The sequence below is a fragment of the Anabrus simplex genome, chromosome 1 (assembly GCF_040414725.1).
Source record: "Anabrus simplex isolate iqAnaSimp1 chromosome 1, ASM4041472v1, whole genome shotgun sequence".
NCBI classification, from domain to species: domain Eukaryota; kingdom Metazoa; phylum Arthropoda; class Insecta; order Orthoptera; family Tettigoniidae; genus Anabrus; species Anabrus simplex.
This window is the reverse complement of record NC_090265.1, coordinates 798,982,875-799,002,778: the sequence shown is the minus strand read 5'-3', so window position 1 is coordinate 799,002,778 and position 19,904 is coordinate 798,982,875. Positions and strand designations below refer to the sequence as shown.

General features: G+C 41.2%; 1 protein-coding gene across 5 annotated transcripts in view; it reads left to right on the top strand.

The window, feature by feature from the left end:
- LOC136857546 (glycerol kinase 3) overlaps positions 1-19,904 on the top strand; it is a 462,535-nt gene that overhangs the window by 119,831 nt on the left and 322,800 nt on the right. For 2 of the 5 annotated variants that reach the window (XM_067136297.2, XM_067136290.2), the window contains exon 1: positions 2,400-2,427. The exons of 1 other annotated variant lie outside the window; for it this stretch is intronic. In XM_067136297.2, coding sequence (XP_066992398.1) covers positions 2,415-2,427 — 13 coding nt within the window. In that variant the 5' untranslated portion in view covers positions 2,400-2,414. Of the gene's footprint in view, positions 1-2,351; positions 2,428-2,471; positions 2,532-19,904 lie in introns of those variants that run through there. 2 more of the 5 variants (XM_067136293.2, XM_067136294.2) reach the window with 2 other exon arrangements.

Genomic DNA, 19,904 nt, shown 5'->3' with positions numbered 1-19,904 from the left:
ATTTGTACATATGCGTTAGTAGACTATATATACAGCGCGGTAAATGTTTCCTCTGTAACCTTAATCATTTACTTTAATTAAGATATTTTTGTTCGGTATGCTTCACGGTAATGGTAATTTATAAAATGGAAAATAATAAGAAAAACAGTACTTATTCTACAACTCCCTTAAACTATCTTCCCAATTTCAGTACTGCATTTAGGCCTAGGGGCGCGCAGCTGTGAAGTTACATTCGGGAGATGGTGGGTTCGAATCCCACCATCGACAGCCCTTAAGATGGTTTTTCGTGGTTTCCCATTTTCACACCAGGCAAATGCCGGGGCTGTATCTTAATTAAGGCCACGGTCGCTTCCTTTAAACTCCTAGCCCTTCGTCGCCATAAGACCTATCTGTGTCGGGGGCCGACGACCTAGATGTTAGGCTCCTTTAATCAACACGCCGTATTTGTGTCGGTGCGACGTAAAGGCAATTGTAAAATCAATACTGCATTTACATCGTGATGAAACTATTACAAGAAATTATATATATATATTTTTTAAAATCCGAAATTCGCAGAGCATTCATTTCTACTTCTTCTTCTTAGTCCTTTCGCCATTTTATTGGGTTCAGCATTTAAGGTGGATGTGGCTCACAAGGGGGTATTCCCTACTCGTCACCACCGATTTCGCTCAAATTTATAGAACATGCAGGGCTTGGTTAGAAAAGAAAGTACCGAAAGTGGGAACTCCAGATGGCCAAGCGTATAGAAATAAAAATGTTGACGCGGTTCTCGCACCGTATAAGCCACTTACGTTAGTGCGTACGCCGAGCAGCAGTTGGCATAGCGGTAAGAGCTTGGACTAGTAATTCGATGGCCGTGGGTTCGACTCCCAGTGTCGATTTTTTTACATTATTCATTTGTTTTTATTTATTTATTTATTTATTTATTTATTTATTTATTTATTTATTTATTTATTTATTTATTTATTTATTTATTTATTTATTTATTTGCAAAAGGTATCTAGGACATCATTTTTTTAATGAGCGCACAATTGGAGTTGCGAACTTTCCCGACGTGTTCAAATAGAAATACTTCTTTTTTCTCCTTTATTGGCTATCTCCCCTCCTTGGGGAATGTGCCATAAACGTGAATAGTCGTTTCGCTGTAAGATTCGTTTTCACCTGACAAGTGAAGGTTGCTCCTGGAGGCTGTACACAAACAAGAGATTCTTGGCGGAGGTAGAAAAAAAAGTCTGACAATGAAATCCCAATTTTTTACCTTTTCTATGCGTTTTGCGTACAAAGAAATGAAATTAATTATTCACCTATTTGCTTAATTGGAACATGAATAATATAAAAGTTGACAGAAAAAAAAAACAGTCTCCACACGGCGAGTCGAACCCACCACCATCGAATTACCTGTCCGAGCTATTACCGTTACGTCATCTACTGCTCGGCGTGCGCACTAACGTAAGTGAAGTGGCTTATACGGTGCGAGAGCCGCGTCAACATTTATATTTTTATTTTTATTTTCTATACGCTTGGCCATCTGGAGTTCCCACTTCGGGTACTTTCATTTCTAGCCAAGCCCTGCATGTTCTATAAATTTGAGCGAAATCGGTGGTGATGAGCAGGGAATGCCCCTTGTCAGTATTACGGCTGGATGTTCTTTTTTTTTTTTTGCTAGGGGCTTTACGTCGCACCGACACAGATAGGTCTTATGGCGACGATGGGATAGGAAAGGCCTAGGAGTTGGAAGGAAGCGGCCGTGGCCTTAATTAAGGTACAGCCCCAGCATTTGCCTGGTGTGAAAATGGGAAACCACGGAAAACCATCTTCAGGGCTGCCGATAGTGGGATTCGAACCTCCTATCTCCCGGATGCAAGCTCACAGCCGCGCGCCTCTGGATGTTCTCTCTGACTCCACTCGCATGTATTCACTCTTGCGTGTTTCTCTGGAGGTTATAGTATGAAGAGAAGTGTACCGTATTGGACGAACATTAACACCCAGTATCCGAGTTAGAGGAATTAACCATGCGCAGTTAAAATACCCAGCCCGGCCGGGAATCGAACCTGGGGCCCTTTGAACCGATGATCAGTATTCTTACCATTCAGCTAAGGAGCCGTGCACTGAGAACATCAATTTCTGGCCATATATAATGGAGAAAAATACCGATTAGTTCCTCTGAGCCACATATAGTGGGTACTTGCTGGTGGGATAACATTTACCTACTTTGTTCGGACCTGACCTAACATATGCGGCCTTGTAACGTTCGACCTGAATTAGGACCATGTTGGCGGGGTTCTTGTCACGCGCAGTACGCGTCTTCTGAAAGAAAAAAATAGGAACTCGCCATTGAGACAGTGACATCACAGTAGTGAAGTGAACCCTCCAAGAGTGGAAGCACGGAAATAGAACCACTTTTCGTCTCCGCCATGTGCGTATATAGTACGTAATGCTTGTTTTTGTACTCATTAAGAATAATCCGCGCGTCTGGTCGTGCGGTTAGTATATGTGCTTTGGGCACAAGTAGCGAACAGATCAAGATATCGGTAAGCACATAGTCTCATTCATCCCTAATGCAGGATGACTGCGTATCAGACTTTTTTTCCACACATAACAATATATGCTACAATTTTATTTGATGAATCGGAACCACATTGTACGAGATAGGCATGTATGAAAATAAAACATATTGTAGTGACTAGACGTGATTAATGCGATTATTTCAATATTTAAATACTAGAAATTCCATTAGTATTAGCCCAAATGAATTAGCTTCTATATTAATCTATCTGAAACGTGAAATAAAAATGAAACGAGACTTTTTACGTTAATGTTATCTGAATGTGGCTACTAGACAGAGTAGACTATCTATACAGCACGGTAAATGTTTCCTCTGTAACCTTAATCATGTACTTTAATTATGTTATTTTATTGTTCGGGTTGCTTCATAGTAATGGCAACTCATAAAATGGAAAATAATAATTTTAATTTATCGGAAAAGTTTAATGTTAGTATTTCAAATTTCAACAATACAGTAATTTTTATAATGATGTTCGTAAGTGAGAAGAAATACATTTAATAAAAGATCTACTGTAAATAACGACAGCTTTGGACGTCAGTCAAGAAGAGAAGGCACAAGTTAGCAAACATTGGATGTAAGTTTTACCTCTTCATCAGTGTGTTTATGAAATCGTCCTGGAATCATCCTATTGTCTCTGTCTGCCTGCCTGTCTGTTTTCTGTTTGCTTTTGTTTCTCTGAGAACTAATTCCCTAGGCTAGGTCAAGCAGCAGGGAAACCTTTCTGGACAGTAATAAAGAATCTTAGGAAGGGAGGGAAAAAGGAAATGAACAGTGTTTTGAGTAATTCAGGTAAACTCATAATAGATCCCAGGGAATCACTGGAAAGGTGGAGGGAATATTTTGAACATCTTCTCAATGTAAAAGGAAATCATCATGGTGGTGTTGCAAACAGCCAAGCTCATGGGGAGGAGGAAAATTATGTTGGTGAAATTATGCTTGAGAAAGTGGAAAGGATAGTAAATAAACTCCATTGTCATAAGGCAGCAGGAATAGATGAAATTAGACCTGAAATGGTGAAGTATAGTGGGAAGGCAGGGATGAAATGGCTTCATAGAGTAGTAAAACTAGCGTGGAGTGTTGGTAAGGTACCTTCAGATTGGACAAAAGCAGTAATTGCACCTATCTATAAGCAAGGGAACAGGAAGGATTGCAACAACTATCGAGGTATCTCATTGATTAGTATACCAGGCAAAGTATTCACTGGCATCTTGGAAGGGAGGGTGCGATCAGTCGTTGAGAGGAAGTTGGATGAAAACCAGTGTGGTTTCAGACCACAGCGAGGCTGTCAGGATCAGATTTTCAGTATGCGCCAGGTTATTGAAAAATGCTACGAGAGGAGTAGGCGTTGTGTTTATGTTTCGTAGATCTAGAGAAAGCATATGACAGGGTACCAAGGGAAAAGATGTTCGCCATACTGGGGGACTATGGAATTAAAGGTAGATTATTAAAATCAATCAAAAGCATTTATGTTGACAATTGGGCTTCAGTGAGAATTGATGGTAGAATGAGTTCTTGGTTCAGAGTACTTACAGGAGTTAGACAAGGCTGTAATCTTTCACCTTTGCTGTTCGTAGTTCACATGGATCATCTGCTGAAAGGTATAAAATGGCAGGGAGGGATTCAGTTAGGTGGAAATGTAGTAAGCAGTTTGGCCTATGCTGACGACTTGGTCTTAATGGCAGACTGTGCCGAAAGCCTGCAGTCTAATATCTTGGAACTTGAAAATAGGTGCAATGAGTATGGTATGAAAATTAGCCTTTCGAAGACTAAATTGATGTCAGTAGGTAAGAAATTCAACAGAATTGAATGTCAGATTGGTGATACAAAGCTAGAACAGGTCGATAATTTCAAGTATTTAGGTTGTGTGTTCTCCCAGGATGGTAATATAGTAAGTGAGATAGAATCAAGGTGTCGTAAAGCTAATGCAGTGAGCTCGCACTTGCGATCAGCAGTATTCTGTAAGAATGAAGTCAGCTCCCAGACGAAACTATCTTTACATCGGTCTGTTTTCAGACCAACTTTGCTTTACGGGAGCGAAAGCTGGGTGGACTCAGGATATCTTATTCATAAGTTAGAAGTAACAGACATGAAAGTAGCAAGAATGTTTGCTGGTACAAACAGGTGGGAACAATTGCAGGAGGGTACTCGGAATGAGGAGATAAAGGCTAATTTAGGAATGAACTCGATGGATGAAGCTGTACGCATAAATCGGCTTCGGTGGTGGGGTCATGTGAGGCGAATGGAGGAGGATAGGTTGCCTAGGAGAATAATGGACACTGTTATGGAGGGTAAGAGAAGTAGAGGGAGACCAAGACGACGATGGTTAGACTCGGTTTCTAACGATTTAAGAGGTATAGAACTAAATGAGGCCACAACACTAGTTGCAAATCGAGGATTGTGGCGACGTTTAGTAAATTCTCAGAGGCTTGCAGACTGAACGCTGAAAGGCATAACAGTCTATAATGATAATGTATGTATGTATGTATGTATGTATGTAATTCCCTAATAAGTTGAAAAACTGAAACTGTTGACTAGCTGCAATATATTTTGGTAAAAACTTGTGAAAACTTGATATACAGTTAGAATATTCTCACGTATGTTTATTAGTGTTTGGAGTTTGGAACAACTTAGGTCGTCAACATGCAGGAACGTATTGTTATTACATGTTTACGAAACTGGAATAGATGGTTTAGGAGTTGGAATAAGGTACTATTCCGCCATTTTATCGGAGTGAGTGTGGAAAAACTCAGAGAAATTCATACTAAAACACCTGCTAACTGCAACGGGTTTTGATTCTCAAATATACGAACGGTGTTGCAGCCCAGTTCTACCGAGGAATGTACTTAACTGATGTGCATAATTATGCACTGTAGGTCTGAAGGGGTTAATATATTGGTAATTGAATCCTAGCCGATGCTTGTGGGAAGTTTGAAATGAAACGTCTCATTTCCATGGTTCATATTCCATGTAAAACTGAAAGTATCATGGCTATGACCACGGCATCCACAGTCACGTAAAACTACAAGCTTAATTTATCCTCTCTCTCTCTCTCTCTCTCTCTCTGTGTGTGTGTGTGTGTGTCTCCTTCTGGTCTCGTAGGCAATGGAGGTTGTGGAAGGATAAGAAGCAGAATTTCCTAATGTATTAGCGTAGAGATTCAGAACTGGCATGTGTTCTGGGTCCGGAATACTTATTTTTCAGTAGATCTCTCTGGCCTTTTTTCTTTCTTGATAGGGATAGGATTAATAATTGAAGATCTACCATTCCCAGATATCGAATCAGTCTTCTTCTTGTTATGATTAGTTATTGAAGATCTACCACTCCCAGAGATCTAATCAATCTTCTTGTTGGGAAGTGACACATTAGCTTAAGGTACCAGATGAACATACAGTAGGTCAGGATGTGTTCGTCCGCATTCAGACTCTGATCGCTAGGTGAATGGCCAGTGTGCTGACAGACATACACTGCATGGCTGAACCCGCTGTGGGTGGGGACTGAAGAATACATCCATGGTATCGCCTGCCTATCATAATTGGCGTCCCCACAGGCTCTCAACTTGGGAGTGTGGGTGGCAACCGCGGGGCCCTAGCTGATTGTTTCCACGTGTTAGTGCCAATCTCCTCACTTTAATATTTATTCTTTCAGAGAACTTGACCTATAGGCTAGGAAGGCTAGCGCAACGAGTTTTCAATTCCTGTCTGCGGTATTTTTTTTAATTTTTTTTTTTTTTTTTTTTGCTTTACGTCGCACCAACACAGATATGTCTTATGGCGACGATGGGACAGGGAAGGGCTAGGAGTTGGAAGGAAGCGGCCGTGGCCTTAATTAAGGTACAGCCCCAGCATTTGCCTGGTGTGAAAATGGGAAACCACGGAAAACCATTTTCAGGGCTGCCGACAGTGAGGTTCGAACCTACTATCTCCCGAATACTGGATACTGGCCGCACTTAAGCGACTGCAGCTATCGAGCTCGGTGTCTGTCTGCGGTATTTAGTAAGTATATTAAACGCGATAGTACTATAATGAATGCGTGTGTAAACAGAAAGGACAAATTCCAGGACGATGTTTCGTAGTGAAGATGTAGAGCCTAAGCCAGGAATGGGCACATTGAATGAATTTTGTGCATATGAATCATCTTCGTAGATTAGGTGGCATAAAACTGAGTAGGAGAGTTAAGGGTCGACCATAGATGTAAGAGAAACATTGACCTATGCTCAACAAAAATATCATCATCGATCAGACAGCTCTGTCATGCGAAGGTATTCGGCTGGTGTTATAAATAGAGGGTGTATCCGTGATGATGTTACAAACTTTCAGGGATGATGGAGGACGGCAAATTGATCAATTTGAGATAAAGAACCGTAGTCCGGAAACGATCGAGTCAAAGTCAAAATTCTACTCATTTAAATCCCTTTACCTGCACAAGTTTCGCAAGCTGCTCCATTTACAACAAATGTTCGAAATGCCCTGCGTCAATACAGGCATGGTATCGTCGCACAAAGTTCTGTCGTACCCGTTCGAATATCCCCGGTGTTGTTTGAACAGCGTCGCTGGCAGCGATAACTCTCGCCAAGAGATCCTCTTCAGTCTCGACAGGTGCCTCATACACAACCCCATATCGTTGGCCTCCGGCACGTTAAAGAACTAGTGCGGGACGAAATTCCGACACTCCGGCAACTGTTAAGAACGGACGGACGTTAAACAACTTGGATTATTAAAAACGTTTGACTCGAACGTTTCCTGACTACGGTTCCTTATCTCAAATTGATCCATTTTCCGTCCTCCGTCATCCCTGAAAGTTTGTGACATCATCATGGATACATTCTGTATAAGGGCTGCCCAAATAAAACTGAGGTTTATATACGACCATCGATTTTCGAAGTACATTGCGCGTGCGTTGGTCGATGGTTACGTACGTCTGGAAGAAATCTGGTATCGTCGGAAGTATTTTAAGGTGCTGTTTGTGACTAGATACGGTTCTGCCATGAATTCGTCTGGATGTCACCAGCGTCAGTTATTCACTTTATTCAGACGGTTTATTATAGGTGAATGAAGACATGTCAAGCTTAGCTCAAGAAATGATAGTTCGCAATAAATGAGTCCGAGAATGGTTCCGCCGCAACCACGGACGTTGTTCGCACGGGGTATCCGTTATCAAGTCGACTGCTGGGACAGTTGCTCGAACCAACAAGGTCACTATACCCGTAATATCAAAAGAAGTGTTTTCATTAATAGGGCTGGAGGAGAGAGCATTGCACGATGTTGCCACATTCCTCCATTCTTTCTCCTTCCCTTCGCTTTCGACTCACTTGTTCGCTCAGACTGCTATGCTCTGTTGTACGTAACTCAGAAGTGAAAGGTTTGGCAACTCCAAGCAACACGAGTCGGTCAGCAGGCTTATCTCCATGGCAACCGAAGTGGCCACGTTTCCATGGCAACCATACCCCTGCTCCCTTCTTCCCACCCAGGTAGGCAGTAAATGGACCTCCCTCTAAGGCCCGTATTCACCAACGTCGGTAACTTTGGCTGTTATCTTAGATTTCCAAAACTCGGATAATGTTATTATCTCGGATAACGGTTGCTTCCGTATTCACCACAGCATTTATTATCTCGGTTTACGAAATCCAAGATTTCCTTGCAATGTGAATTTGAACGTAGAATTTTTCATACTGCTGCACGGAAAACAAATGACTACGCACTGCCGCCATTAGCGAAAAGTATACAAGTTGTTGAGTGTTTTGGAAGTGTTTGAGATATTATTGCTGTTTTTCGTAATTTTCTCGTAAATCATGTCCGCTTGTGAGCTGCAGAAACGAAGGAAGAAGCCAAATATGACGTTCCACGAGAAGGAAATGTTAATTAATTTGGTGGCTGAGAACATTCATGTAATTGAAAATAAGAAAACAGATGGTGTAACGACGCAGATGAAGAATGATAGGTGGGGAAAAATTGCCATTTCATTTAATTCCCAAGGAAATGAGTCTGTTCGGGACGCTGCAAATTTGAAGACAGTTTGGGAGAACATGAAGAAAGCTGCCAGGAAAGCATCAGCGGACAGAAAAATGGAAGTGTTGAAAACAGGTGGGGGCACTAACACGTTTATTAAAAGTGACCCTATTCTGGAAAGAGTAATCGAGCTGATTCGCCCTTCAGTAGAGGGAATGAAGAACCCGTACGATGGCGATAGTGAACCATTAGAGGTGACAACTGTGAGTGATAGGGAACCATTAGAGTTAACTATGGACATTGGTACCAGTAATGTAGTTGTTTTGGAAGAGGGGTGTGGGGAGTCTAATATGGAGGCTGAAGCAGTGCAGTTGGATTGGAGCGACTATACTTCAAATATGCTAAAGTCTTCAATACATCCAGCTCTGAAACCGACTACGAGCTGTAATGAAAGTGACTCCCATAAAGTGAGCAGTGTAGACTTCAACATTTCCCCAGCCCCTCCAGTGTCAATTTCTCCAAGGTGGGCTAAGCGTAGAAGGCCAACGCTTAGCAAATCAGAAGAACCCTTGGCAAAAGTCCACAAATTAAAAGCTGAGGCGATAACAAAGTGCACGGAGGAAGCAACGCAGGAACACTTGTGGAAACAGGAGCTTCACTCTCTTCGTTTAGAGCAGGAGAGAGTAAAGCTGAAAATTGACTTGAGAGGGAGTATGAATTTCTGAAGCAAGAGAAAATCAAAACAGAATTGTTGATGAAAAAACAGCAAAATGAGTTCAGCTGTGTTATGTGTTTTTAGTTATTTTGTGTGTTGCTTCTTATTTAATTCTTGGTGTGTTTTAGTTATTTACTTAGTGTGTTTCTTATTTAATTGTGTTTTTTCTTATTTAATTCTGGGTGTGTTTCTTGTTATTTGTTTCCTTAATTGTACAGAGAAACAGAAAATACATAAATAGTATAGGCTATTCTAAAAAAAAAAAAAATTCTGAAAAATTAATCTTCCCAGTTTCGCTATATAATACTGTCATATGTAAGAACAAACTGAACTAACATCATTATGTAACATTTGTTCTTGTACAATACCGCAGCATTCTATAAAGTACCAGGTTGGACTACACATTGATGCAACCTCTCACTGATAACTTGTTGGCCAGCTCGCACTTGCATTCTGCTGCTGTTGCTGCTCGTAAATAATTCTCTGCTATCATGATTAGAGAAATAACTCACTAATGTCATAAGCAACAAATTGAATGCTGTTTAACATAGCACTGAAGGCACACATTATTAATTTATTTGAATAGCCTGATAAAATATTTTTTCAGGCAATTGCATTCTATCCTACTTGGTCGAAATATAGGTCATGCCGAGACACATACTGTTTCATTGTTCTCCATTTAGGCCTAACTAATTTAAGAAATGGAACAAACTGAATTTGTACAAGAAGTAGCTAAATCCAAACACCATAGGCATTAAGATAAATTCTTACCTTAAACTTACCTGATGTTGGTTATTTAATATTTTTTCATGATAATTCTAATCTCAGTGCTACTGTAGAAATTTCTTTAATATAGCCTACAAGTGTTGGACACGCAGAGAAAATGGAACAGTTTAAGCCTCACAAATTATTTGTTCATCATTTCTTGACCTTATAGTAATTTACCATAATAAGGTAGTGAAGGAATTAGTGATGAGGGGCAGCTGGAATACTAGTTAAGAATGTGGAAAATGTAGTTAGCTGTTCTAACATACTTTATTTACATATTAATCAACTTCAGAATGACACAACAACAACATAGTAACCAAATATTAATAGACACTTTTAAGCCTCAAAAATCATTTCAGCAAAACTTAAGTAGGAAAAGTGACTTTTATTTTAGAGCTAAGTGTTCATTATCCAGCCTCACAAAATACACTATATTTGCTTTTGTAACCTAACATAAATAGTGTGTCATTTTCAGTATTGCTGACATCATTAGCCATTGCTTTTCTTGCTTGTTTTTGTTTTCACTGAAATGTATGCAATTCCTAGAATTTGACATAGATGTCATTACCAACTAATGGCTCAATAAAACCTCCTAAATCAACAAATTAATGCACACATACCGAAAGAAAGTATGCTTATGCTGAAAATAATTTAGATAACCTTTCTAACCCCTAACAACTTGATTCATGCTGTACAGAAACCAACGGTAAAAAGTTATATTCATCTCACACCTGTGCACACATTTCCTCAGTTGCTAGCAGTTCTTATGAACAACGTACATCCCTAACAAGAAATGAACACCCAACAGTATGTGCAAGATGTGCAGGCTGGGATGCACTGTGTTATTTTTTAGCATCATTTCTTGATAAGATTATAATAAGTTATACAAAGTACTGCAAAAAAAAGTGGGAAATATTTTATTTTATTGAAGTGACAGTTATCATTTCTCAACCTTGTTTAATGTGTGACAATATTTATAAAATTGAGTTATCAGCATGTTTTGAATCATAATACAATATATTTTCGACCACATGTACATATAGTGACATCAGATAGTTGCTTTGTTTTAATAAGTTCAGTAGTACAGCAAGGAGGAACTGATGTAGTTTACGCTTTGTAAAAATATACTTTGTGCAAGCACCATCCTAACTGCAGAGTCATTTCTGGGAATACTTGGACACATGTATTTAACACACAGGCTACGTTCATACATCTTCAATATAGACTGTTATGCCTTTCAGCCCTCCTCTGCGAACCATGTGACCTTGCCGCGGTGGGAGGCTTGCGTGTCCCAGTGATGCAGATAGCCGAGCCGCAGGTGCAACCATATCGGATGGGTATCTGTTGAGAGACCAGACTAACGAATGGTTCATCGAAAGGGCGGTAGCAGCCTTTCGGTAGTTGCAAGGGCGGCAGTCTGGATGATTGACTGATACGGCCTTGTAATAATACTCAACATGGCTTAGCTGTGTTGATACTGCTACACGGCTGAAAGCAACGGGAAACTACAGCCGTAACTAACTCCCGAGGACATGCAGCTCTCTCTGTATGAATGATGCACTGATGATGGCTTCCTCCCGGGTAAAATATTCCGGAGGTAAACTAGTCCCCCATTCGGATCTCCGGGTGGGGACTACACGAGAGGGGGCGATCATCAGGAAGATGGATACTGACATTCTGCGAGTCGGAGCGTGGAATGTTAGAAGTTTGAATCGTTGTGGTAGGTTAGAGAATCTGAAAAGGGAGATGGATAGGCTAAAGTTAGATGTAGTTGGCATAAGTGAAGTACGTTGGCAGGAAGAACAAGATTTTTGGTCAGGCGACTACCGAATTATCAACACGAAATCAAACAGAGGAAATGCAGGAGTTGGTTTAATAATGAATAAGAAAATAGGGCAGCGGGTAAGCTACTACGACCAGCATAGTGAAAGAATAATTGTCGTCAAGATAGACACCAAACCAATGCCCACCACAATAGTGCAGGTCTATATGCCTACTAGTTCAGCAGATGATGAAGAAATCGAAAGAATATATGAGGAGATAGAAGATTTAATACAATATGTAAAAGGTGACGAGAATCTAATTGTGATGGGAGACTGGAATGCAGTGGTAGGCCAAGGAAGAGAAGGTAGTACAGTAGGAGAATTTGGATTGGGACAAAGGAACGAAAGAGGAAGTCGTCTGGTTGAATTCTGCACTGATCATAATTTAGTCCTTGCCAATACTTGGTTCAAACACCACAAACGACGGCTGTATACGTGGACGAGACCTGGAGACACTGGAAGGTATCAAATAGACTTCATTATGATTAGGCAGAGATTCAGAAACCAGGTGTTGGATTGCAAAACTTTCCCAGGAGCAGACGTGGACTCTGACCACAACTTGTTGGTCATGAAATGCCATCTGAAGTTGAAGAAATTGAAGAAAGGAAAGAATGCAAAAAGATGGGATCTAGACACGTTGAAAGAAAAGAATGTGAGGGATTGTTTCAAGGAACATGTTGCACAAGGACTAAATGAAAAGGCTGAAGGAAACACTATAGAGGAAGAGTGGAGAGTCATGAAAAATGAAGTCAGCAGGGCTGCTGAAGAAATGTTAGGAAGGAAGAAAAGATCAACTAAGAATCAGTGGATAACTCAGGAGATACTAGACCGGATTGATGAACGACGAAAATACAAGAATGCTAGAAATGAAGAGGGCAGAAAAGAATACAGGCGATTAAAGAATGAAGTGGATAGAAAGTGCAAGGTAGCTAAGGAGGAATGGCTGAAGGAGAAATGCAAGGATGTCGAAGGCTGTATGGTCCTGGGAAAGGTAGATGCTGCATACAGGAAAATCAAGGAAACCTTTGGAGAAAGGAAATCTAGGTGTATGAATATTAAGAGCTCAGATGGAAAACCACTTCTAGGGAAAGAAGACAAGGCAGAAAGATGGCAGGAGCATATCCAACAGTTGTATCAAGGTAAAGATATAGATAATTTGGTTCTGGAACATGAAGAGGCTGTTGATGCTGATGAAATGGGAGACCCAATTTTGAGGTCAGAGTTTGACAGAGCTGTGAGTGACCTCAATAGGAACAAGGCACCTGGAATTGATGACATTCCCTCTGAATTACTGACTGCCTTAGGAGAAACCAGCATGGCAAGGTTATTTCATTTAGTGTGCAAGATGTATGAGACAGGAGAAGTCCCATCCGATTTTCGGAAGAATGTTGTTATACCTATTCCCAAGAAAGCCGGTGCTGACAGGTGTGAAAACTACCGCACCATTAGTTTAGTATCTCATGCCTGCAAAATTTTAACACGTATTATTTACAGAAGAATGGAAAAACAAGTTGAAGCTGAGTTGGGAGAAGACCAATTTGGCTTCAGAAGAAATGTAGGAACACGTGAAGCAATCCTGACTTTACGTCTGATCTTAGAGGATCGAATCAAGAAGGACAAGCCCACGTACATGGCATTCGTAGATCTAGAAAAGGCATTCGATAATGTTGATTGGACCAAGCTATTTATGATTCTGAAGATGATAGGGATCAGATACCGAGAACGAAGAATTATCTACAATCTGTATAAAAATCAGTCTGCAGTGATAAGAATCGAGGGCTTTGAAAAATAAGCAGCAATCCAGAAAGGAGTGAGGCAAGGCTGCAGTTTGTCCCCTCTCCTTTTCAATGTTTACATAGAACAGGCAGTAAAGGAAATCAAAGAGAAATTTGGAAAGGGAATCACAGTCCAAGGAGAAGAAATCAAAACCTTCAGATTTGCCGATGATATTGTTATTTTATATGAGACTGCAGAAGATCTCGAGAAGTTGCTGAATGGTATGGATGAAGTCTTGGGTAAGGAGTACAAGATGAAAATAAATAAGTCCAAAACAAAAGTAATGGAGTGCAGTCGAACGAAGGCAGGTGATGCAGGAAATATTAGATTAGGAAATGAAGTCTTAAAGGAAGTAGATGAATATTGTTACTTGGGTAGTAAAGTAACTAACGATGGCAGAAGTAAGGAGGACATAAAATGCAGACTAGCACAAGCAAGGAAGAGCTTTCTTAAGAAAAGAAATTTGCTCACTTCAAACATTGATATCGGAATTAGAAAGATGTTTTTGAAGACTTTCGTGTGGAGCGTGGCATTGTATGGACGTGAAACATGGACGATAACTGGCTCAGAAAGAAAGAGAATAGAAGCTTTTGAAATGTGGTGTTACAGAAGAATGCTGAAAGTGAGATGGATAGATCGAATCACGAATGAAGAGATACTGAATCGAATTGGTGAGAGGAGATCAATTTGGCTAAATTTGACGAGAAGAAGAGATAGAATGATAGGACACATCTTAAGACACCCAGGACTTGTTCAGTTGGTTTTTGAAGGAAGTGTAGGGGGTAAGAACGGTAGGGGTAGACCAAGGTATGAATATGACAAGCAGATTAGAGCAGATGTAGGATGCAATAGTTACGTAGAAATGAAAAGGTTAGCACAGGATAGGGTGGCATGGAAAGCTGCATCAAACCAGTCTATGGACTGATGACTCAAACAACAACATGCCTTTCAGCAGTCAGTCTGCAAGCCTCCATAATCCTCTTATTCTTAACTAACTGTGGACTCATTCAGTTCCATTCCACTTGTACTTAAATCATTAGAAACTTAGTCAAACCATCGCCGCCTTATTTTCCCTCTACAACTTTTCTTCTTCTTCTTCTTTTTTTGCTTTACGTTGCACCAACACAGATAGGCCTTAGGGTGACGATGGGACAGGAAAAACCTAGGAATGGGAAGAAAGCGGCCGTGGCCTTACGGTACAGCCCCAGCATTTGCCTGGTGTGAAAATGGGAAACCACGGAAAACCATCTTCAGAGCTGCCGACACTATATCCTGGATGTAAGCTCACAGCTGCGCTGCCCTAACCACACGGCCAACTCACCCGGTTTCTACAACTCTTACCCTCCAGGACCGAGGGGCACTCCAAGTATTCGACAACCTGAACGCGACTGCGGAGTACATCGGAGAGCCACTCCTGCCGATCATCGGCATTATGGTTCCTACCTGGGCGATCATTATCCGCCCTAACGACGCAGCCAGCTTCAGGATCTACGAGGAGCGCGCGTCCCAGCAGTTCCCGGTTGCCCGGCTACCAGGACTCAGGGAGCACCTGGACGTCTCGGGCTACCAGGAGGCAGCCTCGCAGACGGAGCCAACGACCGACCAGGGTCTCTTATAAACCCAGACCGTACAGCACTTAAGCGACTGCAGCTATCGAGTACGGTACGAAGGAAGCAACCACGTAGTCATTCTATAGATGGCTTTCCTTTTCATGTGCTTGTTTACTCTCGGTTTTTCCTACTTGAACTATTGTACTCAGAGATGAGTGATTTAGTTGTTTTCAAACAACTGATTTTCTCTCTTAACATCACGTACATATTTTATAAATTCAGTACTTACGTAAGTTTTATAGATTAATGTTTTGCATATTTCTCCACCGTGAATTGTAATAATAATAATAATAATAATAATAATAATAATAATAATACCCGTGTGGGGATTTACCGGTTAACTCCATCGGGCGCGTCCCATTGGAATTGGGGAAGCTCGCTGGCTCTGCCGCCAGCAGAGTCAGAGGGTAGTAGGGAAATAAAATACCACCGTGAAAAAAAAAAACTGGTCCCTTGCCAGGGTTACGGCGAAGATTGGTAAATGACCAGAAGCCAGAAAACATCTTGAGGCAACCTCTAGGGCTAACAACCCTAGTTGTAAAAGGATGGGTACCCGTCCAAAGCAAAGTCAAGTCAAAAAGCATGATGGCACAACATTTCAAGAAACATACCCCAGGGGGTAAATCTTCGGATAAATCCCTCGTCGTGAACGCCACGGCGCACGAGTCTCGTTCGGATTCTGGGGGAGACTCGACATCATGCAAGAGACGAGTCGGAGTGTCTCGGTGTACCCCGAAGAGTCAAAAACTCAGGCCAAAATCTAAAACCTTTCTAGCAACTTTCAACATACATTCACTTACACAAACTGGCAAGCTGAAAACCCTCACCAAAGCTCTTCACAAAAATCAGATATCCATAATGGCCCTACAGGAAACAAGGTACCCAGATGAAGAGATTTTTGAATCCGAAGGCTACCGATTTTTCAAGAGCAAAGCGCAAAGAGGAATCCTCAATGGAGCTGTGATGCTTGGAACCGCGTTTGCTGTTAGAACCAAGATCCTTAAATCGGTTGCAAATTTCGAACCTGTGAATGACAGATTGTCTATATTCACAATTAAATGCGCGAACAAAACCTACGCCCTAGTTAACGTACATGCTCCTACAAACGATAAGAACAAGACTGATCCAGACGAAGTTGATAATTTCTGGGACCTACTGGATGAAAAATTAAACAAAATCCCCAAACACCATGTCAAGCTTCTTTTGGGTGACTTCAATGCCCAACTAGGTCGTGAATAGAACTACAAGAGAGTTATAGGAAATTACGCTGCTCACAAAAGAACCAATCCCAACGGCAAAAGACTGGTGTCCATTTGCGAAAATCACAACCTGCAGGTCATGTCGACCCACTTTCGCCATCTACCCAGAAAGCAAATGACTTGGCGTTCTCCTGTCCAAGCTCTCGGAGAGTTCCAAATTGATCATGTTGCACTCTCCAGGAGAAACAACCCTGAGATTATGAATGTCAAGGTAAAGAAAGGCATCAATGTGGCCTCAGATCATTATATGTCTCTTATCAAATTCAAACCAATTCCCGCAAACACAAGGAAGACAGCCAAACAGATCACACGCTTCGACAATGATAAACTTCGGCAAAGGGTCGAGGAGTTCCAGGAGAAGGCTAGACCAAATGACACTGACTTTAACAATGCCAAAAGTCTCCTTGTTGAGGCCGCCAAAGACGTTGCAGAAATCAAGAGAGGCAGAAAGCATGCCTGGTGGAATGGTACCTGCGAATCAGTCCTCCAAGAAAGACTCAATGCGTGGAAACAGTACTACTCTACAAAATAAGAAAATGATTGGGAAACCTACAAAACCCAACGTGCCCAAGCAGCTAGGGTGTTCAGAACTGAGAAACGTAAATACGAAAAATCTCTCATTGAAAAGATAGAACAAAACTGTAGGAAGAATGAAAGCAGAGAGTACTACAGAGCCTTCAAACGCAAACTCACTGACTATAAACCAGCATCTCTATGCTTTGAGCGAAAGGACGGCACACTGGCGACATCAAATGAAGAAAATTGCAGCATTCTGGCAGATTACTTCAAGAATTTGCTTAATTGCTCTAAACCTTAAAGCGCCATTGAGACCAAGGAACCCTTACTCAGGTACCCAGATTCCAGACCACCCGACAGAGATGAAATCAAGCGCCACATTGCCCGTCTCAAAAATAACAAAGCGCCGGGGGAAGACTCAGTAGTAGCAGAACTATGGAAATATGCCCCAGAGGAATCACTTGATATCTTGCAAAAGCAAATAGAAGAAATTTTGAACAAGGAGACCCTACCCGAAGATTGGAAAATAGCTTTGATCCATCCATTACACAGAAAAGGCAGCATGAAGAACATCAACAACTACAGAGGAATATCTTTGCTACCCGTGACTTACAAAATTCTATCACTTGCCATCCTGGAGCGTTTGGAAGCACAAGTCGAACATCAAATAGGTGAATACCAAGGATAGTTCAGAAAAGGTCGCACAACAGCTGAACAGATCCAAAATCTCAAAACGATCATCAGATATTGTACGCTAAGGTCCAAGCAGTATGTGTCTGTCTTTGTGGACTTTAAGAAAGCGTACGACTCCATTGACCGGGAAGTCCTGCTAAACATCTTAAATGAATTTGGAGTTGATTTGAAACTGCTGGCATTAATTAGAGCCACCCTGACCGATACAAAATCCAAGGTGAAGTTCCACGGATGTCTCTCGCATTCCTTTGACATCAAAACAGGAGTCCGACAAGGTGATGGGCTATCCCCGATACTCTTCAACTGTGTTCTTGAAAAGATCATCAGAACTTGGCGGGTGAGATTACAGGAAACCAACTACAGTCCATTGAGAATAGGAACCAAATCCAAGGGGATCGCAACAGGCTGCTTAGCATTTGCCGATGATATTGCTGTTCTCTCAAACGACATAGAAACCGCTAGAGCTCAAGTTGAAATTTTAAAGGAAATTGCCGAACAAACTGGTTTGCAGATATCGTTTGAGAAAACAGAAGTAATGACTAACATCAAAGAGGCTCCACCAAAACTCCATACAAAATACGGGGACATCACCCGAGTAGACAAATTCAAATACCTGGGTGAGATCATCATGAAAAATGGACTTGACAAAGAAGCACTTCAGGAGCGATTACGCAAACTGGAAATAGCCTACCAAACATCCCGCACAATCTACAACAAAAAATGCCTTTCCCAAAACACCAAGATACGTCACTATGAAACAGTTCTGAAGCCAGTAGTTCTATATGCAGCCGAAACCCTGTCTCTAAATGCCAACAAAGGACTCCTTGAAGAACTGGAGAAAAGAGAACGCAAAATTGTGAGAGGAATCTTGGGATCAAAGTACAGAAATGGAATCCATCAAAAGAGATCCAGCAAGGAAGTCTACAGCAAAATAGAGAAAATTACCGACACAATCAGAAAAAACGGGCACGATTTTACGGTCATCTGAAAAGAATGGACGGAAGAAAGTTAACTAAAGAAATCTTTCACTTTTTTGATTCAAACCCCAAAACCACAATTCCCTCGTTTAGAAATACCAAAGAAGACCTGCAAATGCTACATATCTCAGCTGAAGACGCCCTTAACAGAGATCTCTTCCGCAAGAAAATATTGACGAACGGGCTAAACCGAGACGAGCAGCCGAAGAGAAGACACGGTGCCCCTTGGACAGAGGAGCGTAAGCAGGCCCACTCACAAGGAATGAGGGAAATTTGGGCTCTAAAGAAGGCCAAGTTCATTGTCAAATGCAACAAGACTTAACGTGGTCCTTGATGGCCCCAGAGAATTATATACATATATATATAAAATAATAATAATAATAATAATAATAATAATAATAATAATAATAATAATAATAATAATAATAATAATAATTGAGACATCAACATAATGTCGTTGCGCCTGCGAAAACCGCTGTGTGAAATATTTCAGCTTTGACGTTCTGCCGATAAGGTTCTGTCATCTAAAGTTCAATATTGTGCGAGTAATAAAGAATTATTGTTCTTGACGACATATGTACGGGGCCGATGACCTAGATGTTAGACCCCTTTAAACAACAAGCAAGACATATGTACTGCGGGTCAGTATTTCTCCCACTACATTTTCACATAGCGATTTTCGCAGGTGTAACGACGATGTACTGTTAATTTTCCCATCATGTTTGATTGATTCTCACTCCCCTTTTCGTAAGATTGTGGTTGGCCAAACGATCCTTGTGTATCAGTCTGGAGCAGCATGAGGTGCGTAGAAGTTATTCGTACTTCTCCAAAAACAAAAATGTGCTGAACACAGACTGAATATGGAAGCCCTCAGATATAATGAAACAGCGGCAGGTGGCTCCTCCTCTTTCTCGCACGGACGTTCGGGTTTTATAACAGTATTATACTATAGTACGTATTTATTCCTGGCACTTAACTAGAAAAATTTCGGCTTCTTTGCAAGACATGTCACTTCGCCCGCTATGCGGTGTATGACTGAATCACACTCTATAGATAGTTTGCGAGGCAGCAGAGCTTTCAACGGCTCGAATTAAAAGCTTTGAAATAACAGACTGTTGTGATACAGCCAGCATCCAATATTACTACTCACCTTCATAGACGAATGCGCTGATCTACGCTGGACGATGAAGCCAATTCGATTGACCCGATTCGATACCTGGTTATGACAGTTTTTGGTAGCTATACTGTACTTAATT